Source organism: Trifolium pratense, linkage group LG2 (genome assembly GCF_020283565.1).
Source record: "Trifolium pratense cultivar HEN17-A07 linkage group LG2, ARS_RC_1.1, whole genome shotgun sequence".
NCBI classification, from domain to species: domain Eukaryota; kingdom Viridiplantae; phylum Streptophyta; class Magnoliopsida; order Fabales; family Fabaceae; genus Trifolium; species Trifolium pratense.
The window spans coordinates 53,445,758-53,472,227 of NC_060060.1; the positions used below are offsets into that span (position 1 = coordinate 53,445,758).

The 26,470-nt window shown below is 39.7% G+C and overlaps 2 protein-coding genes across 3 annotated transcripts; one reads left to right on the forward strand and one right to left on the reverse strand.

Annotated features, from left to right (window-relative positions):
* Positions 1 to 598: 598 nt before the first annotated feature.
* LOC123906198 (ribosome biogenesis protein WDR12 homolog) lies at positions 599 to 26,200 on the reverse strand. 2 transcript variants are annotated; one of them, XM_045956053.1, is made up of 13 exons: positions 25,920 to 26,200; positions 25,714 to 25,811; positions 24,613 to 24,719; positions 23,853 to 23,888; positions 23,635 to 23,720; positions 22,752 to 22,810; positions 3,035 to 3,148; positions 2,817 to 2,939; positions 2,284 to 2,427; positions 1,516 to 1,624; positions 1,284 to 1,420; positions 1,145 to 1,180; positions 599 to 884 (listed from the first exon to the last, which is right to left on the reverse strand). In XM_045956053.1, the coding sequence occupies exons 1-13, from the start codon at positions 26,089 to 26,091 to the stop codon at positions 792 to 794; spliced, it is 1,314 nt and encodes a 437-aa protein (XP_045812009.1). In that variant the 5' UTR covers positions 26,092 to 26,200; the 3' UTR covers positions 599 to 791. The 2 variants fall into 2 exon arrangements, with proteins under 2 accessions (XP_045812009.1, XP_045812010.1); XM_045956054.1 differs by having other exon boundaries at positions 25,714 to 25,830; positions 25,920 to 26,054.
* LOC123906199 lies at positions 11,879 to 14,640 on the forward strand. Its single transcript, XM_045956055.1, has 2 exons — positions 11,879 to 12,206; positions 13,774 to 14,640. The coding sequence occupies exon 2, from the start codon at positions 13,800 to 13,802 to the stop codon at positions 14,490 to 14,492; it is 693 nt and encodes a 230-aa protein (XP_045812011.1). The 5' UTR covers positions 11,879 to 12,206; positions 13,774 to 13,799; the 3' UTR covers positions 14,493 to 14,640.
* Positions 26,201 to 26,470: the final 270 nt, after the last annotated feature.

Genomic DNA, 26,470 nt, shown 5'->3' on the forward strand with positions numbered 1-26,470 from the left:
ATTTTTGTGAAAATAGTTGAGACGTGGACCAAAAAAAATTAAATCTTCTAAGCATGATGATAATAATTCACTTAAAAATAATTTTTCTAATATTTTATATTAACATACTCGTACCTTAAATTTTATAAAAATGTAGTACCACACGAGTACCCATACCGAATACCGTACCCGTACCTAGGCAATATAGCTGCTTAATGACGATTAAATCAAACAAGGTGTTCAATGGTCATGAACAATAATTCAGCAACAAGAAAAAAACTACTTTTCAAATAGTTAAAATAGTTAGAGTGGATTTTATTTGCTCAATCATGAAATGTTTTTCTAAGATGAACATGCATTATCTAGATTGATTGTTTTAGCAACACTTGATTTACTTTGTTTGCTAGATTAATTTCATGATTTACTTTGTTTACTAGATCCATTTCATTTTTAGGAATTTTTATTAGTTTTTCTTTTTTTAACTAATAATTGTGATAGTAATTTAGATATTTCCTCCCCTTAATCCTTACTTTTCCTATGCTTTAAAAATGGAGGGCAATTTTAAGTATTCAGCACTGCATCTTTGAGCATCGTCTCAAGTCGTATTAAACAATGTGCGGTAGAAACACGGACTTCTATTTTTGACGTGACAAAGTAAGAATGTTGTTTACAATTGATCACATGTCTTACGCTGAACACGCCCTCAATATGAAGTGTATGTGTTATATAGGATAAAACACTAGCAGTAGTTCTGCCTCACAAAATTGGCTTCAAACTCAAACAGTTCCATGTATGAGAGATCAAAGTTTACGTCACTGCACCGGAATATTTGAAGAAATGCAAAGTTTTGAATCTGCTCCACCACTGATAACACTATCACCTTTCCACCAGTCAGCACACAATACCTGAGTTAAACAGATTAAAATTCATTAGCAACCATTTTAGCCCTTTTCTAGGGTAAATAGCAGTTTGTTCCAATTTCATAATACAACAGTGTGGTCCTTGGGAAGGATACCGAGTTTTCAAAAAAAAAAAGTGTTATAGTACTGCCATAGCCGCAATATAGCAATTTGTTTAAATTCAGTTATGCTATAACGCTGCTATAGCCACTATTTAACAACATTGTTTACTTCCCATTCTAAAATATGGAAAGAAAGTTCCATACCTTGTCACTGTGTGATTCAATGACTGAAAGAGACCACTGCAACAGTAATGAACAAAAGTTATTTGTTAAAAACACAAAGATGATGTATAATCACACCAAAAGTAAAAATTACTACTTAGTTAAAATAAGTAGATATTACCGCAGTTCTCAGATCCCATAACATAACTTTCCCATCATAAGATGCAGACAGTAAATGAAACGGAGAATTATCATGCCATTTGCAGCTTGATACCCAAGAAGTGTGAGAAGCAAACTGAAGAACAGGAGCAGAAGTGCCTGCAGAAAAAAATAAAAAACTTTATAAGATACTGGCATGCATATGATTTGTGTGTGGAAGTTAGAGGGGCAATTATTTGCTTTGTTTTACTGACCTGGCTTACGAGGATCCCAAATCCTAACGACATTGTCAGAACCACCGGCAGCTATCAATGCAGAACCATCCCCTCCGATGTCAAGGCAGTTAAGAGCCTTCCCGCAAAACTATACAGAGGACAAAGTCGTCTTAAAATTTAACTCTAATATTTTGGTGCTTATTTACTTCTAATTGCCTTATGGAATTATTTTCAATAGTACTTTTTTGTATGACAAAAATTTCCATCCAGTAAGTGAAGGAAAAATAAACAGATGATCATAGAATAATGAAACATATTTATGACCATGAAAAAAAATTACACTTCCTCCAGAATGGCAAGTACTTAAAATGCGTTATAAAACAAGATGTACAAAACATTTAAGAGAGTTAAACAAAATTGTACTAATTAAGCATAACAATGAAAGCTTCATAACAGGATCAATTAGGGGCTAACTCATGATAATCATAATCATAGTAAGACTAAGGAAAATAGTTGATGAACGAGAATACATAAAATGTAAAGATTAGACAATATTATTCAGAGAAACATAAATAATCTCAAAGATACCAGAACTTTGATCATCATCTAAAGAACAAGAAAAGAAAAATGACCAGCATGCCTAATCTAGTTCAAATTTACCTGCCTGTTTACACACAAATAGTTAACGCAATAAATAACTAACAAGCATGGTGTCACATCACAGCTTAATTTGACGGCAAAATTTAAACTTCAATAGCATACGATTTCAACAATTGAAAGAAAAATAGTAGTGATTTGTTAACTTACTATGTCTGACACATTTTTTCCTTTCTCAACATCCCATTTCCTAATAGAATGATCCCAAGATGCAGAATAGATTGACCCTCTTTGTGGCCAAATCACAGAAGACACACACTGTGTATGGCCAACAAGGGTTGTAAAAGCTTCTCCCTGTAACGAAACAATGTAATTATTAATGAAAACTTGATTGTCAATAAAAAGGACAGAATGATACATCAAAAAAGGGAAAGAACAAAGAACTGCTACTAAGTAAGAGAATATCTAAAATATTTTTCTTCTTATACATAAAGATGCAGCATGAAAGAACAAGTGGACTAGAGCACAGCAAACTAAACAAGTGGAAAACATCTTTAGATATTACTATTACATGCACCAATTAAAACAAAAGTAGAGTCAAATCAAATGCTAGCATTAATGATCTCTTGGGAGTTAAAATGGATTTCTGAATACAAAATATCTGGGAGAAAAAAATGTGACTACACAAATTCAAATTTCAACAATACAAGAAAAACAATAAGGTGCAAGGAGACTGTACAGACCTCCAATTGAGAGTCCTCAACTTGACCTTCAACTTTTCTCTTCTTAGACACAAAATCATTTTCTGCATTAGTGTCATTGATTCGCCAAAGGTTGATGGTGCAATCCCAAGAACCGGAACAAACCTGATCATATGAGGCAGCAGACGAAAAATGATGTTACAGATTACACTACATAAACCAAGTGTGGAGAATCACAAAATAGAAAAGCAGATATAAACCATTTCTCCATTAGTCTGTGCTGCAACACTTTGTACAGAAGACTTGTGACCACGCAAGATTTTGTAAGCTCTAACCCTCAAAGGATGGTCGGTAGCCTCCTCCTCGGTATTGATCTATAATATAAAAAAGAAAAATATAACATAGTAAGCATAAGCGTGTAGCGCCCTCCCTAAAAATTAAGGCTAATTCTAAGGATGAACTGCTAATCTACTCAACTAGCTAATACAAAAACTGCGCGAAGCGATAAACGCTCGCTAAAACAGTAAAGTCGCCACCGAATTTTATTTTATCCCACGCGGCCACGCGGAAAAGGAAAATATCGATAAATCCTTTAAGTGGAAAGGGTGGTCATCGCAACCAAAATTCCGGGTTCGGGAGTCGGTTATGCGAAGGGAAGGAAAAGCTCCACCTTTAATCAATGGTGAAGCCTTGATCAAAATAGGGAAAAAGTTAAAATTTGTAAGCTTGAAATAAGGGTAGTGGAGGGAGTGTGATGCGTGCTTGCTGTGCTGTTTCACGTGAAGCACTTTTTCTTTTATTTTTTTGATTTTTTTATAACAATAATGATAAAACAAAAGAAACTAATATTTTTTTTGAATTTTTGAAATAATAATAAGATAATAAAAAAAAAAAAATATGATAAAAATGGGGTAGGACAAAATTAGGGTACAACAGCTGCCCCTATTTAATTGACTTTCACCCAAGAGTGCATTGACTACATCTTTGCATACTCATGGTGGAAGACGATTAAATACTTAAGGACTCGAATTTTGACCAGACAGCAAGAACGGACCTCTACGATGACTTCAATTACATGATACTCTGTTTGCACTATGACCCAGATGAGACTCATTTGAAACTCTATACTCGCACGGGTACGACCCTATAACCATTAATCCCGCAAGACTCAGATAATACCTCTCTTAACATCTCCACCAGTAAGACTCAACTTTCAATCACGCAAACAAGACTCAGGCAAGACTCATCTATACCGACAAAAATCATTTAAAACTCAACCAACAACAATCCTCTGGGATTCTAATAACTCTGGCAGGACTCAAATACTCATTCAGATAAGACTCGGGTAAGACTCAAACGCTCATTCACACAGGTAAGACTCATAAAAAACCTCAACATCCACAAGGTAGGACTCAATTACACTCATATAGATAGGGCTCAATTCACATAAGACTCAAGTTTTACTTCACATAAGACTCAATCTACACTTATACATAGGGCTCAATAACATTCACTTCACATAGGACTCGAAATAACATTCACTTCACATAGGACTCGATATGCATTCATACATACATACACTAGCCATCTGGGTAAACCACTATCGACGTCCTGCGGGGCAGGCAAACACACATTCGAGAAATATCATCTCGTTACCTCAAGCTAACTGGGGGAGAGGGTTAAACAACTTCTAAGCCATCGGGTTTCCACATACCATGAATTCTATATGCGAGCATGTTTATTTATGCAAAAAAAACTTTTTAAGCCAAATGCATGATTTCTTTTGAGGTGTATGAATTAAAACATTAATGCACGTCATCCTTCTCGTCTCTCCACAGGTAATGCCCCTATTATCTCCTCCCACACAATACTTATTTTTCTTTCAAGGAAAACGATCTCTTTGCTTGCTACGAGTTTGTACTGCGGGTGCAATGTTAAAAACCGAGGATCATCTTTTCTCATAAATAAATACCGTTTTTCCTCGGAAAAGTCTTAACTATATCCTTTTATGAGCCCTCACATTTTTTATGCACTATCAAGAAGAAAAGAATGCATTTTATGAGAAACAAGACATAAAACAAATAGACAAAAGGGATTTTATTGATGAAATATTGACCCTCGAATGGGTGTCAATACATAGGAAAGCAATTCCTATAAGAGAAGATTACTAATTTTGGGAATGGCAACAACAACAAAAGGTCAACAACACCTCATCCACCGTTTCCCTCGTGACTTCCAACATACACAAACTTTAACCTCGAAGCTGACAATTAGACCGATCACTTCCACTTGAGCCTTCTACTATAATGCTGACGTCTCGGGTCTTTTGCCTTCTATTTTCCTCTTTTTTACATATCCCTAACTTTTGCCTGGATCGCCCTTTCGGGTTTTCAATCCACCGGGATTACATTTCCTTTTTTGGTGTCCCTAATTTTTGCCTAGACTGCCCTTTCAGGTTTTCAGTCTACCGGGACGCTCTCTATTGCCTAGATTGCCCTTTCGGGTTTTCAATCTAGCGAGCCTTTATTTTTATTTCTCTTTTTTTCTTAGGCATAATACTTCTTGACCGCGTCAGCATTCACTGGGAGTGGAAATTCTTCTTCATCCATAGTGGCGAGGATTAAGGCTCCTCCTGAAAATGCTTTCTTCACCACGTATGGTCCCTCATAGTTAGGGGTCCATTTGCCTCGGGAATCTTTGTGGATGGGCAAGATCTTCTTCAATACTAGCTCGCCTTCTCGAAACTCACGGGGGCGCACTTTCTTGTCAAAGGCCTTCTTGCGTCGTTGTTGATACAGCTGACCATGGCAGAGTGCCGTTAAGCGCTTTTCCTCTATGAGGTTCAACTGGTCAAACCTTGTTTGGGCCCACTCAGCCTCTTCTAGTTTGGTCTCCATCAACACTCTCAATGAAGGGATTTCCACCTCGACGGGGAGTACTGCCTCCATGCCATATACTAGAGAAAAAGGGGTTGCCCCGGTTGAGGTACGGATGGTCGTCCTATATCCATGCAATGCATACGGGAGCATCTCATGCCAATCTTTATACGTCTTGACCATCTTCTGAATAATCCTCTTGATATTCTTGTTGGCTGCTTCCACGGCGCCGTTCATCTGTGGTCGATACGGCGAAGAGTTATGGTGCTCAATCTTGAAACCATCGCATAATTCTTTCACTAACTTGTTGTTTAGGTTTGACCCATTATCTGTGATAATTTTGTTAGGAATCCCGTAACGACAAATTATTTCTTTCTTGATGAATCGGGCTACTACTTGTTGTGTCACATTCGCATATGAAGCAGCTTCAACCCATTTGGTGAAGTAATCAATAGCGACCAAGATGAACCTGTGTCCGTTAGAAGCTTTCGGCTCAATCATTCCAATTACATCAATGCCCCACATAGAGAACGGCCAAGGTGCCGTCAATACATTCAACGGGTTTGGTGGCACATGCACCTTGTCGGCATATATTTGGCACTTATGACATGTTTTGACATAACGGTAGCAGTCTGCTTCCATGGTCAGCCAATAATACCCTGCCCTCAAGATCTTCCTTGCCATTGCATGCCCATTGGCGTAAGTCCCGAAAGTTCCTGCATGGATTTCTGCCAGAAGATGATCCGCTTCTTGTCGGTCTACACATCTAAGCAACACCATGTCATAGTTTCTTTTGTAGAGTACTTCCCCATCTAAGAAGAACTGTGTGGCCAACCTTCTCAATGTCTTTCTGTCACTGATTGACGCACCTTCGGGATACTCTTGTTTTTCCAAATATCGCTTGATATCATGGAACCATGGTTTGTCATCACATTCCTTTGAAACCACTGTGCACACAGCTGGTTCATCCTTACGTTCCAATACTATGAGAGGTGCTTCGTTGTGGAACCTTACTTTGTACATTGAAGATAATGTAGCTAAAGCGTCGGCCACCTGATTCTCTTCCCTTGGAATGTGATGGAAAGTGATCTCATCGAAGTACTCTGCTAGCTTCTTGACTTGAGTGCAATATGGGATTATCTTTGGGTGCCGTGCTTCCCATTCTCCTTTTACTTGACAGACGACTAATGCTGAGTCTCCATATACTTCTAAGATTTTGATCCTTAGATCGATGGCTGCCTCGAGACCCATGATGCAGGCTTCATATTCTGCTATGTTGTTTGTACACTCAAAGCACAATCTGGCTGCAAGAGGTCTATACCCACCTCTTGGTGATATCAAAACTGCCCCGACTCCGTGCCCCATGGCATTGGAAGCTCCATCGAAGACTAGTTTCCAACGAGCGCCTGGTTCGGGCCCTTCTTCATCTCCTATAACTTTCTCTAAGATCATGACATCTTCATCAGGAAAATCGGATGGAACCGGCTGATGCTCTTCTAGAGGTTGGTGAGCAAGATACTCCGACAACACACTTCCTTTGATTGCCTTTTGAACGACATACTGGATATCGTACTCAGACAGCAACATCTGCCAGCGCGCAATCTTTCCGGTAACGGCAGGTTTTTCAAAGATGTACTTGATAGGATCCATCTTGGAAATCAAATGCGTAGTGTGAGTTAGCATGTACTGCCTTAGACGTCGAGCAGCCCATGCTAGCGCGCAACAGGTCTTCTCAAGGGCAGTGTACCTTGATTCACAATCTGTGAACTTCTTGCTTAGGAAATAGATGGCATGCTCCTTTTTACCGGTTTCATCTTGTTGACCCAACACACAACCCATTGAATCTTCAAGCACGGTCATGTACATTAGGAGTGGCCTACCGGGCACAGGTGGAATCAGAACGGGCGGCTCTTGCAGATATTCCTTGATCTTATCAAATGTCTTTTGACAGTCGTCATTCCATTCAACAGCTCGATCCTTCCTTAATAGCTTGAAGATTGGTTCACAGGTAGATGTGAGATGCGAGATAAAGCGGGCGATGTAATTCAGTCTTCCCAAGAAACCACGCACCTCCTTTTCAGATTTGGGCGTAGGCATTTCTTGTATAGCCTTAACCTTATCTGGGTCTACCTCAATTCCTCTTTGGCTGACTATGAACCCTAACAGTTTTCCTGATCTGACCCCGAATGTACACTTGTTAGGATTTAGTCGCAATCTGAACTTCCTTAAACGTGCGAACAACTTACGCAGGTGGACCAGGTGCTCTTCTTCTCCTTGAGACTTGGCAATCATATCATCCACGTACACCTCTATCTCCTTGTGAATCATATCATGAAAGAGGGTCACCATCGCTCTTTGATATGTTGCTCCAGCATTCTTCAAACCAAAAGGCATGACTTTGTAGCAGAAAGTTCCCCACGGAGTAATGAAAGTAGTTTTTTCCATATCTTCAGGATTCATCTTGATCTGATTATATCCGGAGAAACCATCCATGAAAGAAAACACTGAGGACTGAGCGGTATTATCCACCAACACATCTATGTGGAGCAACGGGAAGTCATCCTTTGGACTTGCTCGGTTCAAGTCTCGGTAATCCACACACATTCGTACCTTGCCATCTTTCTTTGGGACAGGTACAATGTTGGCAACCCATTGCGGGTACTTGGCCACAGCTAGAAATCCTGCATCAAATTGCTTCTTCACTTCTTCTCTGATCTTGAGAGCCATATCAGGTCTTGTTCTCCTCATCTTCTGTTTTACAGGTGCACATTCAGGCTTGAGTGGGAGCTTGTGCACAACTATGTCGGTATCCAATCCTGGCATATCTTGATAAGACCAAGCAAACACATCGACGTATTCTTGCAACAAACTGACCAAATCCTTCTTCACATCTTCTTGCAATGATGCCCCTACTTTGACCTCTTTTACATCTGACTCGCTCCCCAAGTTGATTGTCTCAACTTGCTCTTGATGCGGCTGAATGGCCTTTTCTTCTTGTTTCAACAGGCGAGCTAGTCCTTCAGGAAGTTCACAATCATCCTCGTCAACTCCTTCGGCTTGGTTTACCGGATGTTCGAAGTCAAAAGGGAAACTAGCGGGGTAGGTTTCAACGGGTATTTCTATGGATCTGCATGAGGATGTTTTCATTTTTTAGGAAATAATGCGAACTGAACAAAAACTTAAACTGTAAAAGTCTCTTTTCTTTCTTTTTTTTTTTTTTTTTTAGAAAAGAGTTGCCATTTTGAAAAACATGGAGCGAAAAACAAAAAGTTCTTATTCAACATAAAATGCACTTTTATTCATGATAAACTTTTAAAACAAGAGGGGCCCTTTAAAAGATATTCATTTGCCTTGGGCAGAGCAAATGTATTTTCATTTTCTTAAGAAGAACAGGCATATTACTTAAAAGAAACTTCAGAAATCTCCTCGGCCTTCCAATTGTTGAGGGGCTCTTCATTAGCACAGCTGCGCACTAGGTTAGGTGCATCTTCCTCATTATCCCCAATCATGTTCACTTGCTCTTTGTTGTTGAACCCCGCACTGCGAAACATTTCTTGGAGGGAACGACCACCCTTGTAGTTAGAACTGGTCGATCCCTTTGTTGATGGTCGATATCCTAGCCCAAAGCGATCCTTCTTTTCTTGAACCACAGGCACCTTCCCCCAACCCTCTAGACTTGCTTCGTTCAATGCTTCCTTCATTGCTTGCCATGAAGTGAAGGCAGGTTTAGCTTTCTTCTTTCGCTTCATGGTGACAGTTGCGACCTCCAGAGCCTGAAACGGAATTTCCACTGCTTGCTCATCTTCCTCAATGTACTGAAAGGCAGACAAATGACTCACCATAATATCCTCTTGACTAGATACTATGATGATCTTGCCGTTGGACATGAACTTGAGCTTTTGATGTAGGGTGGATGTGACAACACCAGCCGAATGAATCCATGGTCTTCCAAGGAGGCAACTATAAGCAGGATTAATATCAATGACTTGGAAAGTGATTGTGAAGAGCTGGGGACCAACCAAAACTGGAAGGTCTATCTCTCCCATGACCGTCCTTTCCGAGCCATCGAAGGCTTTGACAACAAGTGTGCTAGGCCTCATTACTGCCCCTTCGCTGTTTAACTTATCGAAGGTCCTCTTGGGCATGACATTCAGGGACGAACCATTATCTATCAATACTTTGGACAAGATGTTGCCCAAACACTTGACAGATATATACAATGCCTTGTTGTGGTCACAACCTTTGGCTGGTAATTCTTCATCATTAAACCCGAGATATCTGCTTGAAGCGATGTTGGCTATTATCCCGTCAAATTGATTCACGGTGACGTCTTTCTCAACATGGGCTTCTCCCAACACTTTCATTAAGGCATTCCTATGGATTTCTGAGGATAGCAATAATGATAGCATAGAGATTTTAGATGGAGTTTGCCCTAACTGATCAACCACTTGACAATCACTCTTGCGAATGATCTTTAAAAATTCTTCGGCATCCCCTTTAGGTGCCACCTTATGGGGCTGCTCTTTACCCATCTCTTCTACATGCTTCCCTTTAGCTAGATCCAACAGGGGCTTCTCAATAACCTTGCTTGACTGATCATGAGAAAAGATCCTCCCACTTCTTGTCATCCCTCCTATCCCCGCAATGCTATCAATGGAGGGATTTTCAAGTGTTACTTGCTCTTGGCCCATGGAAACAGTAGGTTGATAATTCCATGGTACTTTTTGAGTGCTCTCGAATGAAAAAGACTTAGGCACCCTGAAGACTAGTGGGGGGACTTCTTTATTTGGTATAGGGGCCCTTTTGAATGGGATCTCAATTGGCGTGAAGTCCTCTAATGCCGCAATGATAGGGTTTACTACTGAGTAGCCAACCTGGACCAAGCCTTGATCCATCAACTGTTGTAAGCACATCCTCATCTTCTTACAATTCTCAGGTTTCCTTGCACACTCTTCACAGTCAGAGTGCATCATCTCGAATTCTTCATAACCAATTAGCTTTTCTCTAACTATTGCTAGTGGAGTTCGGATCTTAGAAACTTCATCTATCAATTGAATTCCTCCATCATCCTCCACAGCATTCACAGATGGGCCAGCATGGCCAGGCAGCGGATTGGTCTTCACATTGGGTCCCTCCTCCTTAAAGGTTAACAGCTTCTGATCAATCAATTCTTGTACCTTATACTTAAAGGCTTTGCAATTTTCAATAGTATGCCCAAGTGCCCCAGAGTGGTAATCGCACTTGACATCACTCTTAAAATGAGCTGGGTAAGGAGGTACTATCGGTGGAAGCTGCTTTAGCTCTATCATCCCTTTTTGTAGCAGATAAGGGAGGATTTGACCGTATGGCACAGGCACACGGTCTAATTGCACAACCATAGTGAAGTCGCCAGCTGTAGCGCCCTCCCTAAAAATTAAGGCTAATTCTAAGGATGAACTGCTAATCTACTCAACTAGCTAATACAAAAAACTGCGCGAAGCGATAAACGCTCGCTAAAACAGTAAAGTCGCCACCGAATTTTATTTATTCCACGCGGCCACGCGGAAATGGAAAATATCGATAAAACCTTTAAGTGGAAAGGGTGGTCATCGCAACCAAAATTCCGGGTTCGGGAGTCGGTTATGCGAAGGGAAGGTATTAGCACCCCTCGCATCCGTTGTATTCAACGGGAACCTTCTCTTTAGATCTAGGATTAAAATTAGTTCTCGCGCTTGTGTAATGATGCTTTATTATTTGTGCTATACTAATTAAACGAAGAAAAGACATTAAAAGACACTAAAGACTCTTAACATTTCTTTTGACACAAAAAGTTTTTTTTTATTAATGTGCTTGACGAGATACACCATCCCGCTCCTACGTATTCCCAGGTGCAATGGGAAATTCAAAGCTACACGCAGTTCTCGGGTAGAAAATACGTGTTTGTTGGTTGATTTTAATTCGCAAAAATGACTTTTTTACACAAACACCCTTTTTTAACACATAATACACTCTTAACTACACAAAATACCCTTTTTAAATACACGGGACTCCTTTTTTAAACACATGGAAAAAACCTCTTAAACACATAAGACTCCTTAAAACATTTCTTAAACACATAAGACTCAGTTAAGTGCGTTGCGTTCCTTTTATGGTTTTTATTACTTTTTTGAAAAAAAGAAATAATTAAAAGAACGCCGGTTATCCGCATTTCGAGGTAATCACCAAGAATACGAATAACCAGAGAACCAATCATCCACCAAGAGCAAAAGATGATGTTTTTCATTCCATTTTTATCTACCAAACCCTAATCCTTTCAGCATAAAAGGAGGCGATTTTGGAGGAACAGGGAGAGGAGAAAAACCAAAAAAATCTCATTTTTTCATCACTTTTCCAAAATCCGAAATTGACTCAAACACCTTCCAAACTTCAATCTTCTTCACCCAAGAGCCTCTAAACACTTCCAGTAGCTTGAAACAACAATAGAAACGAAGGAAAACCGTCAAGAGGAGCTTACTCAAAGTTCAAAATAGCAAAGAAAAGAGTAGGTGTTAACCCACCAAAACAGAGCTCGAAACCAGTAAGATTCTAAACGCTTTTTACTCCTGAAAATCATCTGAAGCTTTTCCAACCCTTGATTTTGCTTAAATCGTACAAATGTGAAATTTAAAGTTTTTTGGGTTTTAAAGTTTCGAACTTTTTTTGAGATATAAACATCTTTTCAAAAATCTAAGTTTATATTCATGATCTATGTGAAATTTCGAGCAAAATCGTATATTCATTTAAAATTTTTGATGATGTTGTTGTTGGAGCCGAGAGCTTCGATGAAGCTTCAATGGCTTCTTTTTCTTCACCATGCGTGAGGTTGAAGGAGATGGGGTTGAAGACGATGACGTGTCAGCACGTCATTGGCTCCCCCTTTATTTTAAAACACAATCGTTAGATCGGATGTAAGGCCGAGATCTGTTAGTGGATTATTGTTATAAAAAAATCAAAAAAATAAAAGAAAAAGTGCTTCACGTGAAACAGCACAGCAAGCACGCATCACACTCCCTCCACTACCCTTATTTCAAGCTTACAAATTTTAACTTTTTCCCTATTTTGATCAAGGCTTCACCATTGATTAAAGGTGGAGCTTTTCCTTCCCTTCGCATAACCGACTCCCGAACCCGGAATTTTGGTTGCGATGACCACCCTTTCCACTTAAAGGATTTATCGATATTTTCCTTTTCCGCGTGGCCGCGTGGGATAAAATAAAATTCGGTGGCGACTTTACTGTTTTAGCGAGCGTTTATCGCTTCGCGCAGTTTTTGTATTAGCTAGTTGAGTAGATTAGCAGTTCATCCTTAGAATTAGCCTTAATTTTTAGGGAGGGCGCTACAGCTGGCGACTTCACTGGGGACTAGTTAACTAAGAGAGTCGAGCCCACTCTCTTTAGATTTAGGTTTTTGGGTTTTTGCGCTTGTTTGTGTTTATTGTGTATTATTTTTTATGCTTTATTCAGTAATGTGCTTTATTTGCCGTAATATTTGCATGTGTTGTACTTGTTTATTACTTGTATAAATATATCTGTTATATATATATATGTGGGGTTGTGATGTTGGGTTACATGTGGATAAAGCTCTACACCCGAGCTTCGAGAGAAACTAAGTTAAGTTAGGGGTTTAGTATTGGCCTGCTTGGCGCGTGCCTCGAGAGGACCAATACGAAAACTCCGCCTAGAGTAGATTCCTTCGAAGGATGTGTTACCTTGCGAAATTTCGTAATGGGAACAAGTATCTTTCTAGGGATCCGTGACTCTAGGGACCTTTTAAAGTAGAACCTAAATGCGTTAGAAGGCCTCTACTAGTACATAATGAGGGGTACGCAATGTTGACTTTCTTGGCGTTTGTCTTGTAAAGTCAACGCGTAAACCTCACCTAAAGGAGACCTTATTTGGAAATATTATTGTCTTGCGAGTTTTTGCAATGTTAATATTTTCAAATAAGGGTTTACGATCTTAGGAACCTTAAGAAACTCTAGAACCACATGTGAGATGGGATGGGACATATACAAACACATGATTTACTATCTCTACCCTAAACATCACTTCCACATACCATGATATTCAAAAACTGATTTTCTTGCATATTCATTGTTGCTTATAGGAAGGAAAAGACATTGATTTGAGAAAATGGCACCTGACAAAAGATTACCTATTGGTTTCAAGGTTAAGATTCCAAATGTAGAGGAACTTCAAAAGTTGAGTGGCCGTATTTCTACGCTTGCCGAAGGAAACTTTCGATACCACTATGGGCGCTTATTGGATCTTCTTCAAGTAAGGGTTAATGAGAATGCCCTTACTACTTTGGCCCAGTTTTATGATCCACCCCTCCGGTGCTTCACTTTCCAAGATTTCCAGTTAGCTCCGACTCTTGAGGAGTTCGCCAAGATTTTGGGTTTTGATCTAAGGGAAAGTAAGCCATACTTAAACTTAGGAGAAGAACCAACCATGGATGATCTTGCTAAGGCCCTAGATCTTGGAGTTGAAGAGGTTACATCTTGGTTGGTGAAAACCAAGGATAATGGCATGGTGATTCCAAGAAAGGTGTTGGAAGCTAAGGCCTCAGACCTATTAGCCAAGAAGGAGTGGGGGTCATTTAATGCGATCTTAGCATTATTGGTGTATGGGTTGGTGCTATTTCCAAAGGTGAATGACTCTATTGATATGCCCGCCATAGGGGTATTCTTGGTAGGAAGTCCTGTGCATGCTCTATTGGCCGACTTCCACCTCTCTCTTTGTTCTAGGCATGAAAAGAGGAGAGGGGGGTACTATCATTTGTTGCACACCTCTGATGCAGCTATGGCTATACTCCCATTTGCCTAAAAAGGGATTCTTCCTGGAAAATCAAGATCAGTTTTCGTGGCCTAACAGAATGGTCGCACTCACTGAAAAGGACATTGCTTGGTATTCACGAGAATATGATGGTACTAAGATTATTCTCCGATGTGGTGGCTTTCCTAATGTACCCCTCATAGGACCAAGAAGGTGCATTAACTACAATCCTGTTTTGTCCCTCCGACAATTAGGATATTCGATGGATGATAAGCCCGAGGACCGTCATGTGGAGGAGTTTATTCTCAAAGAAGGGGAAAGGGATGCTGCTTTGGTGAATAGAATCAAGAAGGCTTGGGGGCAAGTGTATGAGAAAGAGAAAGAGAAAAAGAATTGCATTGCAAAGCCCCCGTATACTCAGTGGGTAAAAGAAAGGGTTGCCATGTTCAGATTGAGGTATCCTGTGGTAGCACGTGAGGAGCTTTCCTCACCACCACCGGTTATTACTATCACGATGGAGGAAGCAACAGAGCTGAAGAATAAGGTTGTTGAGTTGGAAGGAAAAAATGAGGAATTGGAAAACAAGTATTTGCAAGTAGCGGGTGAGTTGGCAAGAATGAAGAGGGAGCAAGAGAAAAAGGAAGAAAATCTTCTAAAAGGGAAAAAGAGGTTGAAGGAGTCCGAAGAAAAAATAGAAAAGATGGAGGGTGGTTTACTTAGCGCGGCGGATAATCTCCGAGCATATAAGGATAAGATTAAGGAGCTAGAGCATTCTTATGGAGAGGTGGATAAGTTTTGGAATCAGGCCGTCAAAGAGAAGAAAGAGTGGAGAACGGCACATGAGGAACAAGTAGCAAAGACTTTGGAGGTTGAGAAACAATGGCGTGCGGAGATTCACCGAGTAAGGGAATTTGAGAATCTCTACCTTCTAGAAAAGACAAAGCTTGAACATCTCCAAAATAATGTTCAAAACCTTTTGTATGGGCATGTAGAGGCACATGTGAGTCGTATCACCTCATTGAAGGAAGAGATTGATAACTTGAAGTTGGAGCTTGATTATCGTGGAAGGGTACTAAAACATGTGTGGGCGGATGCAACCGAGCTCTCAAAGAGTAATGCCAAGTTGAGCAAAGGTTTTGTGGAGTTAACCGCTTTCTCAAAGGCGGCACTTGATGACATTCCGGATAAGTTGGAGGATGCTGAAGTGGATATGATGTGGCATAAGCCTCCCAAGGGGATCCAAGCACTTATTGAGTATTGTAGGTTTCTCCTGAACACCTACAAGAAAGCTAGGGAGACCGCAAGGCAACAAACGGCCATTTGAGTGTACTATGAGACTTTGATGTTCAATGTATTTGAATTAATGAATTTGTTTTGTAAGCTTGAACCAAGAGGAATGAAATGAGGTCTTTGGTGTTTTACATTTATTCTCAAATCTATGTCATAAAAGGCCTATAAACAAAAATGATAATAAAAATGTTTTTTTGCATCGCATTCCCACATTCATGCATTACCTTTTTTTCAATAATAAAATGAAAAAAACACACTCATACCTTCTCGAAACTTCAGGAGACTTGCCCTTCACCATAGCGAGGAAATCGAAGAAGAAATCGGCTCAAGAGCCCCTTCCCCCACATTCATACCCTACGCGTGCAAACATCCACAGACTCATGGATCAAGAAGGACAGGATCAAGCGGCCTTAAGAGAGGACGTTGACGCAATGAAAGTCAAGATGGACAAGATGCTCGAGCTTGTCCAAGCTTTGGTAGACAACCCTCAGCCTGCTGCGATCGCTACGAATGTGGACTGGCCTGAATACGGTCTTCCCGTTGGCTACACTCCACCCGAAGAGGATGGTGGCGTACCTCCCCCTCAAGAGCCTGTTGTCATCCCTGTTTCGAATGAAGTACCATCCGCTCAAGGAGCTCGCGCCAGCACCGAGCCGAATACCTCGGAGATTGTTCAGCCTACTCAGACCCCACCAACGCTTGAGGCTGATCAAGGAGATAAGTATAAGGCCTTAGAAGAAAGGTTGAAGGCTATTGAAGGTGTTAGTGCCTTCGGGTTTGATGCTTCAAACATGTGCTTAGTTCCAGATGTGGTGGTCCCACCAAAGTTCAAAGCCCCGGATTTTGATAAGTACAAGGGCACTGGCTGTCCAAAAATCCACATCAAGAGGTTCTATACCAAGATGGCTGCTCATGCTTCGAATGAGAAACTGCTCATTCACATCTTCCAAGACAGTTTAAGTGGAGCTTCACTTGATTGGTACATGCAATTGGAAAGGGCTCAGATCAAAACTTGGAAAGATCTTGTGGATGCTTTCCTTACTCAATACAGTTACAATCTGAATATCGCTCCCAACCGCATGCAACTACAAAACCTGTCTCAAAGGAGTAATGAAGCATTCAAGGAATATGCCCAGCGTTGGAGGGAGTTGGCCGCTCAAGTCCAACCTCCCTTGATGGATCGCGAATTGGTAGACACTTTCATGAGCACTCTGCAAGGACCCTACTATGAAAAAATGATAGGGAGTATTTCATCCAATTTCGCAGATTTGGTCATCATAGGAGAGCGTGTGGAAGCAGGAATTAAGAATGGAAAGATTCAGAAGTTCACTAAGGATCAGACTGGTGGAAGGAGGTCCTTCAATGCGAATCCAAGGAAGAAGGAGGAGGAAACTAATGCCATCACCACAAGTGCACCAGCTCAAATATCGTACTCGGCAATTGTTCCTCCACAACCACAACAAAGGAACCAATCTAATGGCCGAAACAACTTTGAAAAGAGGGTTGTGCAATTAGACCGTGTGCCTGTGCCATACGGTCAAATCCTCCCTTATCTGCTACAAAAAGGGATGATAGAGCTAAAGCAGCTTCCACCGATAGTACCTCCTTACCCAGCTCATTTTAAGAGTGATGTCAAGTGCGATTACCACTCTAGGGCACTTGGGCATACTATTGAAAATTGCAAAGCCTTTAAGTATAAGGTACAAGAATTGATTGATCAGAAGCTGTTAACCTTTAAGGAGGAGGGACCCAATGTGAAGACCAATCCGCTGCCTGGCCATGCTGGCCCATCTGTGAATGCTGTGGAGGATGATGGAGGAATTCAATTGATAGATGAAGTTTCTAAGATCCGAACTCCACTAGCAATAGTTAGAGAAAAGCTAATTGGTTATGAAGAATTCGAGATGATGCACTCTGACTGTGAAGAGTGTGCAAGGAAACCTGAGAATTGTAAGAAGATGAGGATGTGCTTACAACAGTTGATGGATCAAGGCTTGGTCCAGGTTGGCTACTCAGTAGTAAACCCTATCATTGCGGCATTAGAGGACTTCACGCCAATTGAGATCCCATTCAAAAGGGCCCCTATACCAAATAAAGAAGTCCCCCCACTAGTCTTCAGGGTGCCTAAGTCTTTTTCATTCGAGAGCACTCAAAAAGTACCATGGAATTATCAACCTACTGTTTCCATGGGCCAAGAGCAAGTAACACTTGAAAATCCCTCCATTGATAGCATTGCGGGGATAGGAGGGATGACAAGAAGTGGGAGGATCTTTTCTCATGATCAGTCAAGCAAGGTTATTGAGAAGCCCCTGTTGGATCTAGCTAAAGGGAAGCATGTAGAAGAGATGGGTAAAGAGCAGCCCCATAAGGTGGCACCTAAAGGGGATGCCGAAGAATTTTTAAAGATCATTCGCAAGAGTGATTGTCAAGTGGTTGATCAGTTAGGGCAAACTCCATCTAAAATCTCTATGCTATCATTATTGCTATCCTCAGAAATCCATAGGAATGCCTTAATGAAAGTGTTGGGAGAAGCCCATGTTGAGAAAGACGTCACCGTGAATCAATTTGACGGGATAATAGCCAACATCGCTTCAAGCAGATATCTCGGGTTTAATGATGAAGAATTACCAGCCAAAGGTTGTGACCACAACAAGGCATTGTATATATCTGTCAAGTGTTTGGGCAACATCTTGTCCAAAGTATTGATAGATAATGGTTCGTCCCTGAATGTCATGCCCAAGAGGACCTTCGATAAGTTAAACAGCGAAGGGGCAGTAATGAGGCCTAGCACACTTGTTGTCAAAGCCTTCGATGGCTCAGAAAGGACGGTCATGGGAGAGATAGACCTTCCAGTTTTGGTTGGTCCCCAGCTCTTCACAATCACTTTCCAAGTCATGGATATTAATCCTGCTTATAGTTGCCTCCTTGGAAGACCATGGATTCATTCGGCTGGTGTTGTCACATCCACCCTACATCAAAAGCTCAAGTTCATGTCCAACGGCAAGATCATCATAGTATCTAGTCAAGAGGATATTATGGTGAGTCATTTGTCTGCCTTTCAGTACATTGAGGAAGATGAGCAAGCAGTGGAAATTCCGTTTCAGGCTCTGGAGGTCGCAACTGTCACCATGAAGCGAAAGAAGAAAGCTAAACTTGCCTTCACTTCATGGCAAGCAATGAAGGAAGCATTGAACGAAGCAAGTCTAGAGGGTTGGGGGAAGGTGCCTGTGGTTCAAGAAAAGAAGGATCGCTTTGGGCTAGGATATCGACCATCAACAAAGGGATCGACCAGTTCTAACTACAAGGGTGGTCGTTCCCTCCAAGAAATGTTTCGCAGTGCGGGGTTCAACAACAAAGAGCAAGTGAACATGATTGGGGATAATGAGGAAGATGCACCTAACCTAGTGTGCAGCTGTGCTAATGAAGAGCCCCTCAACAATTGGAAGGCCGAGGAGATTTCTGAAGTTTCGAGAAGGTATGAGTATGTTTTTTTCATTTTATTATTGAAAAAAAGGTAATGCATGAATGTGGGAATGCGATGCAAAAAAACATTTTTATTATCATTTTTGTTTATAGGCCTTTTATGACATAGATTTGAGAATAAATGTAAAACACCAAAGACCTCATTTCATTCCTCTTGGTTCAAGCTTACAAAACAAATTCATTAATTCAAATACATTGAACATCAAAGTCTCATAGTACACTCAAATGGTCGTTTGTTGCCTTGCGGTCTCCCTAGCTTTCTTGTAGGTGTTCAGGAGAAACCTACAATACTCAATAAGTGCTTGGATCCCCTTGGGAGGCTTATGCCACATCATATCCACTTCAGCATCCTCCAACTTATCCGGAATGTCATCAAGTGCCGCCTTTGAGAAAGCGGTTAACTCCACAAAACCTTTGCTCAACTTGGCATTACTCTTTGAGAGCTCGGTTGCATCCGCCCACACATGCTTTAGTACCCTTCCACGATAATCAAGCTCCAACTTCAAGTTATCAATCTCTTCCTTCAATGAGGTGATACGACTCACATGTGCCTCTACATGCCCAGACAAAAGGTTTTGAACATTATTTTGGAGATGTTCAAGCTTTGTCTTTTCTAGAAGGTAGAGATTCTCAAATTCCCTTACTCGGTGAATCTCCGCACGCCATTGTTTCTCAACCTCCAAAGTCTTTGCTACTTGTTCCTCATGTGCCGTTCTCCACTCTTTCTTCTCTTTGACGGCCTGATTCCAAAACTTATCCACCTCTCCATAAGAATGCTCTAGCTCCTTAATCTTATCCTTATATGCTCGGAGATTATCCGCCGCGCTAAGTAAACCACCCTCCATCTTTTCTATTTTTTCTTCGGACTCCTTCAACCTCTTTTTCCCTTTTAGAAGATTTTCTTCCTTTTTCTCTTGCTCCCTCTTCATTCTTGCCAACTCACCCGCTACTTGCAAATACTTGTTTTCCAATTCCTCATTTTTTCCTTCCAACTCAACAACCTTATTCTTCAGCTCTGTTGCTTCCTCCATCGTGATAGTAATAACCGGTGGTGGTGAGGAAAGCTCCTCACGTGCTACCACAGGATACCTCAATCTAAACATGGCAACCCTTTCTTTTACCCACTGAGTATACGGGGGCTTTGCAATGCAATTCTTTTTCTCTTTCTCTTTCTCATACACTTGCCCCCAAGCCTTCTTGATTCTATTCACCAAAGCAGCATCCCTTTCCCCTTCTTTGAGAATAAACTCCTCCACATGACGGTCCTCGGGCTTATCATCCATCGAATATCCTAATTGTCGGAGGGACAAAACAGGATTGTAGTTAATGCACCTTCTTGGTCCTATGAGGGGTACATTAGGAAAGCCACCACATCGGAGAATAATCTTAGTACCATCATATTCTCGTGAATACCAAGCAATGTCCTTTTCAGTGAGTGCGACCATTCTGTTAGGCCACGAAAACTGATCTTGATTTTCCAGGAAGAATCCCTTTTTAGGCAAATGGGAGTATAGCCATAGCTGCATCAGAGGTGTGCAACAAATGATAGTACCCCCTCTCCTCTTTTCATGCCTAGAACAAAGAGAGAGGTGGAAGTCGGCCAATAGAGCATGCACAGGACTTCCTACCAAGAATACCCCTATGGCGGACATATCAATAGAGTCATTCACCTTTGGAAATAGCACCAACCCATACACCAATAATGCTAAGATCGCATTAAATGACCCCCACTCCTTCTTGGCTAATAGGTCTGAGGCCTTAGCTTCCAACACCTTTCTTGGAATCACCATGCCATTATCCTTGGTTTTCACCAACCAAGATGTAACCTCTTCAACTCCAAGATCTAGGGCCTTAGCAAGATCATCCATGGTTGGTTCTTCTCCTAAGTTTAAGTATGGCTTACTTTCCCTTAGATCAAAACCCAAAATCTTGGCGAACTCCTCAAGAGTCGGAGCTAACTGGAAATCTTGGAAAGTGAAGCACCGGAGGGGTGGATCATAAAACTGGGCCAAAGTAGTAAGGGCATTCTCATTAACCCTTACTTGAAGAAGATCCAATAAGCGCCCATAGTGGTATCGAAAGTTTCCTTCGGCAAGCGTAGAAATACGGCCACTCAACTTTTGAAGTTCCTCTACATTTGGAATCTTAACCTTGAAACCAATAGGTAATCTTTTGTCAGGTGCCATTTTCTCAAATCAATGTCTTTTCCTTCCTATAAGCAACAATGAATATGCAAGAAAATCAGTTTTTGAATATCATGGTATGTGGAAGTGATGTTTAGGGTAGAGATAGTAAATCATGTGTTTGTATATGTCCCATCCCATCTCACATGTGGTTCTAGAGTTTCTTAAGGTTCCTAAGATCGTAAACCCTTATTTGAAAATATTAACATTGCAAAAACTCGCAAGACAATAATATTTCCAAATAAGGTCTCCTTTAGGTGAGGTTTACGCGTTGACTTTACAAGACAAACGCCAAGAAAGTCAACATTGCGTACCCCTCATTATGTACTAGTAGAGGCCTTCTAACGCGTTTAGGTTCTACTTTAAAAGGTCCCTAGAGTCACGGATCCCTAGAAAGATACTTGTTCCCATTACGAAATTTCGCAAGGTAACACATCCTTCGAAGGAATCTACTCTAGGCGGAGTTTTCGTATTGGTCCTCTCGAGGCACGCGCCAAGCAGGCCAATACTAAACCCCTAACTTAACTTAGTTTCTCTCGAAGCTCGGGTGTAGAGCTTTATCCACATGTAACCCAACATCACAACCCCACATATATATATAACAGATATATTTATACAAGTAATAAACAAGTACAACACATGCAAATATTACGGCAAATAAAGCACATTACTGAATAAAGCATAAAAAATAATACACAATAAACACAAACAAGCGCAAAAACCCAAAAACCTAAATCTAAAGAGAGTGGGCTCGACTCTCTTAGTTAACTAGTCCCCAGTGAAGTCGCCAGCTGTAGCGCCCTCCCTAAAAATTAAGGCTAATTCTAAGGATGAACTGCTAATCTACTCAACTAGCTAATACAAAAACTGCGCGAAGCGATAAACGCTCGCTAAAACAGTAAAGTCGCCACCGAATTTTATTTTATCCCACGCGGCCACGCGGAAAAGGAAAATATCGATAAATCCTTTAAGTGGAAAGGGTGGTCATCGCAACCAAAATTCCGGGTTCGGGAGTCGGTTATGCGAAGGGAAGGAAAAGCTCCACCTTTAATCAATGGTGAAGCCTTGATCAAAATAGGGAAAAAGTTAAAATTTGTAAGCTTGAAATAAGGGTAGTGGAGGGAGTGTGATGCGTGCTTGCTGTGCTGTTTCACGTGAAGCACTTTTTCTTTTATTTTTTTGATTTTTTTATAACAATAATGATAAAACAAAAGAAACTAATATTTTTTTTGAATTTTTGAAATAATAATAAGATAATAAAAAAAATAAAATATGATAAAAATGGGGTAGGACAAAATTAGGGTACAACAAAGCGCAACATAAGGAATTCAGCTCAAAAGCTTCTTTTACTTACCTTCCATAGCCTTAGTGTCCGGTCTTTAGAAGCAGTTGCTAAAGTTACAGTTTCCACACCTGATTACAGTACAAATTTTGATAACTTGGAACAATTCAAGTAAAAGACTGAGTGTCTATATTTTGCCACATAATGACATGAATGACAGCAATATGCACAAAAGTTGGCATTTTCCAACAAGCATTCCCGGCTAAAATCATAAAATGTGTATCGATGATCTGTGTTGTGCATAAAAGCATAATCATTGGATTACACTGCACAGACTTATGCAATGCTATTGGCTAAATAACGTTTTTCAATGAAATTAAAACATCTTCAGTCAATAGCAGCCTCTATTGCAGCATAATGGCTCCTAGGCGCTACACGAAATGTCATAGCATTGCAGTTTCGAGTAGTGGCTGTAGTGCTGCACATAGTAACCACTTCAGTGGTGATTGTGAGAATACTCTCAAATTATAGACATTACTTGTGTTTTTTTATCAATTCTTGTCATTTCACCCTAATATTCTGATTTCTTCTCCATTGAACCCTTAGTTCTTTCCCCATAAAACCTAAATAGTGTCTACTCTCTATGCAACATTCCGGTGGCCCTCTATATATAGTCGTCTCCTCTCTGTGTCCAATTCTCTCTGTTCTCTATCTATAATAAATAAAACCCCATCAACCGAGTCCCAACCCCTAGCCACAACTCCTCTAAAACTTATTTTCTTTATATTGGTTTTGTATGTTATTACAATAAGATTTGATTATTAGTTATGAGTGCGTTTATACCGCTATAGCATTTTGGAGGCAAATGCAATCTACAATTAACTAAAATTTGACAACTGGCAATCAAAATTAAACAAAGTTAGTAGCATGAGGGGGAGAATCTATGTCTTCATACCTTCCGGATTAAAAACACTAACAGCAGTTACACCGTCGCTATGTCCCTCCAATATATGTGTACATAATCCGGGACCTTTCCAGACCCTAATTTTTTTCCCCATGTCATGGTAAAATAGAAGGATCAATAAATGGAAATTAATCAAATTACAATATCAAATAATCTCAAAGTACGTGAACAACTTAAGAAGAATCAAACAGTGTAAGAAAAACTAGTACCTTCCAAAACCATCATAACATCCTGTCAAAATAAACCTGCACAAAATAATGAAAGTCAACCGTAAATTCTTAGTGAATGGGACATTCAGGTCAAAAATTAAGTTAATTAACATACTAAAACAGAACTAAAATTCTTATATTTCAGACAATTAAAATAACACAATGTCAAGGATTGAACTCGCAAGACTACAAAAGACTTGTTAACCCAATGGCAAAAAAATTGAGTCCTGCAAACGAGGTCCGTTAGAACTTAGAACATTGATTAATGAAATGAGAAAGAGAAATAGAAAGTTTTTATTTAAAAGTGTAGCACACTAGCACTCAATGCATTAATAAAATTTGATATTTTACGAGCATGGTTAGATATTTAGGATGTATCTTCTGACTACAGTCATGCACCACATTACAAATAAACCCCATATGGTGAAAAACTAATCATGATGATATACTCAAACCCTGTGTTATCAAAAAAATAAATAATTCAATCACTCTTGCCATTGTCACCAAATAGGATAAAAAAATTAAGGGAAGCCAATAAAAACCAACCACACTTACTTAAATTTAACGTTTCCAACTCAGTAAAATCATTCACAAAAAACAGTTAAGTATTGGAGTTTTTCATACAAAAAATATTAGTTGTCGGCAGTAATAAAGGTAAGAGTTAATAAATAACTAAAACTTGGACCATTATTATGAATAGGCTAAATCATTAGAAGTCTGAGAAATTATCCATAAAAAATGTACACAATCACAAACATACCGAGAAGAAGAACCATCAACAGCACTGACCCAGTCATCATGTAAAGAAGGGTCTTCTTCCTTTCGTGGGGCTACAGCCCTTGTGTACTCAATTTCCAATATCCTTTCCTAGAATTGATCATTCACAATGGTTAGCTGTGAGATTACAACATCAGAGACAAAATAGCCGTGGTTTGTGTAAAGATTAAAAGAATGGATGAGTTATTGTTTCATATATCCTGATTCAATCCCAGAAATTTCAACAATTTCACCATAATATTGAGATTTCCGATTTAAAACTAAACAGAACTGTTCAGTAGTCATCAAATTCACAATTCAAATTGAGTACATAAATCTATGCAAGTATACCCAAACCATTTTATAAGTGACTTAAACTAATTTATGATAGCTAAAGTTGTCGACTCGTAGGATTTTATGAGTTACCTCGACATTTTGACATCCATGTCACAACCATAAACTCTTTCACTTCATTTTTATTTATACTTCGAAATACTACAATAGAGTTAGTGGTTGCTAATATCCTACTACCTGATTGAACATCTTCTAGTTATATATACTACAAACAATTACAGAACATATACAGAAACAACCGAACCTTATAATGCATTAAATGATGATGACAATATTCCCTATAATGTATTCTTTCAAATTTATAAAATCAACGACTATTTTTTTGTAACTCTGTTAATCAATGGTGCAGCATGCAGATTGTTTTTAAACTGACAACATGAAATATAACAGGTTAGGTTCTTGGATTGACTTATTTGAGCTTATCTACTGGCACGAGCACTTATGAGACTGCTTGAGATAACTTATGGAAACAACTTATGATATGCCCATAAACTCTTAAGAATAGGCTATGAAAACACAACTTATAGCTTATATGAAAACAATTTGACTAGCTTATACATAAGCACTTATACGACTAACACTTATATTAATCAAACTATTTATTCAAACCAAACCTAAGTGTGTTTGAAACAAGTTCTCAACTTAAGCCAGTTAGAAAGAACTATTTCTAAACCTCAACAAAACCTATGGATAAAAAGTTAAACACATTATTGCCTTCTAAGTCAACAACCAAACCATAATCATTGCTTACCGCGGAGATTCCCTTCGCGAGAAGAAACTGCTCAAGCGACATACGAACAAACTCGCCATCAATCAAAAAATCAAAAGCTTCGGTTTCATAATCTTCATCTACCAAAATAAAATCAACCTGATATCAACAATCACTTAACTTCAAATAACAATGATAATAAGACGGTGAAAACAGTGTAATTGAGAATTGTTGGATTCAATGTGTACCGTTGGATTTGAGAAGGCCGTTAACAATAGATGAGAGGCCGAATCTGGTGAGATCGGAAGGAATGGAGATAGTTGGTGGGTTTGAAAGTTTGAATGGTTCGGGTAAGTTAGTTATGAAACGGACTTGGATTATTCTTGTGCTGGTTTTGCCATTTTCTTCGGCGGTGTTCATCTTTCTCTGCTCTGTTTTGGGGGTTTGGGTGTGTAATGGGTTTTAGGCTTGGCAGTGGCAGAGGTAGTGGACAGGATATGCAAATAACGGGTAAATATTCTTTTTTTTTTAACCGACGCAAACTTAATGCATTTTATTTATTTATTATAATAATAGGAGCAATACAAATAGGAATTGAATCAAAAGTATTGCTAGAAACATGGCAAGAAGATGAGCGCTTCTGTTTGTTTGTTTGCCGCCTAGCAAATACACCTATGAATATTTTTTAGAAAAAAAAAAGAAAAAACTGAGAAAGAAAAAAATAAGTTTTTACGATTGTTATATTGGCTTTTAGAATTTCTTTTGTACCAACTTTTTTAAAGAATTATATAAAAGTATT

Coding starts and splice junctions, on each gene's coding strand:
- LOC123906199 (XM_045956055.1), top strand. CDS start 13,800: ATGGCACCTGACAAAAGATTACCTATTGGTTTCAAGGTTAAGATTCCA.
- LOC123906198 (XM_045956053.1), bottom strand. CDS start 26,091: ATGAACACCGCCGAAGAAAATGGCAAAACCAGCACAAGAATAATCCAA. Junction 2,428..2,816: donor TTGAGGACTCTCAATTGGAG/GTCTGTACAGTC, acceptor GTTTCGTTACAG/GGAGAAGCTTTTACAACCCT. Junction 885..1,144: donor TTGAATCACACAGTGACAAG/GTATGGAACTTT, acceptor TGTTTAACTCAG/GTATTGTGTGCTGACTGGTG.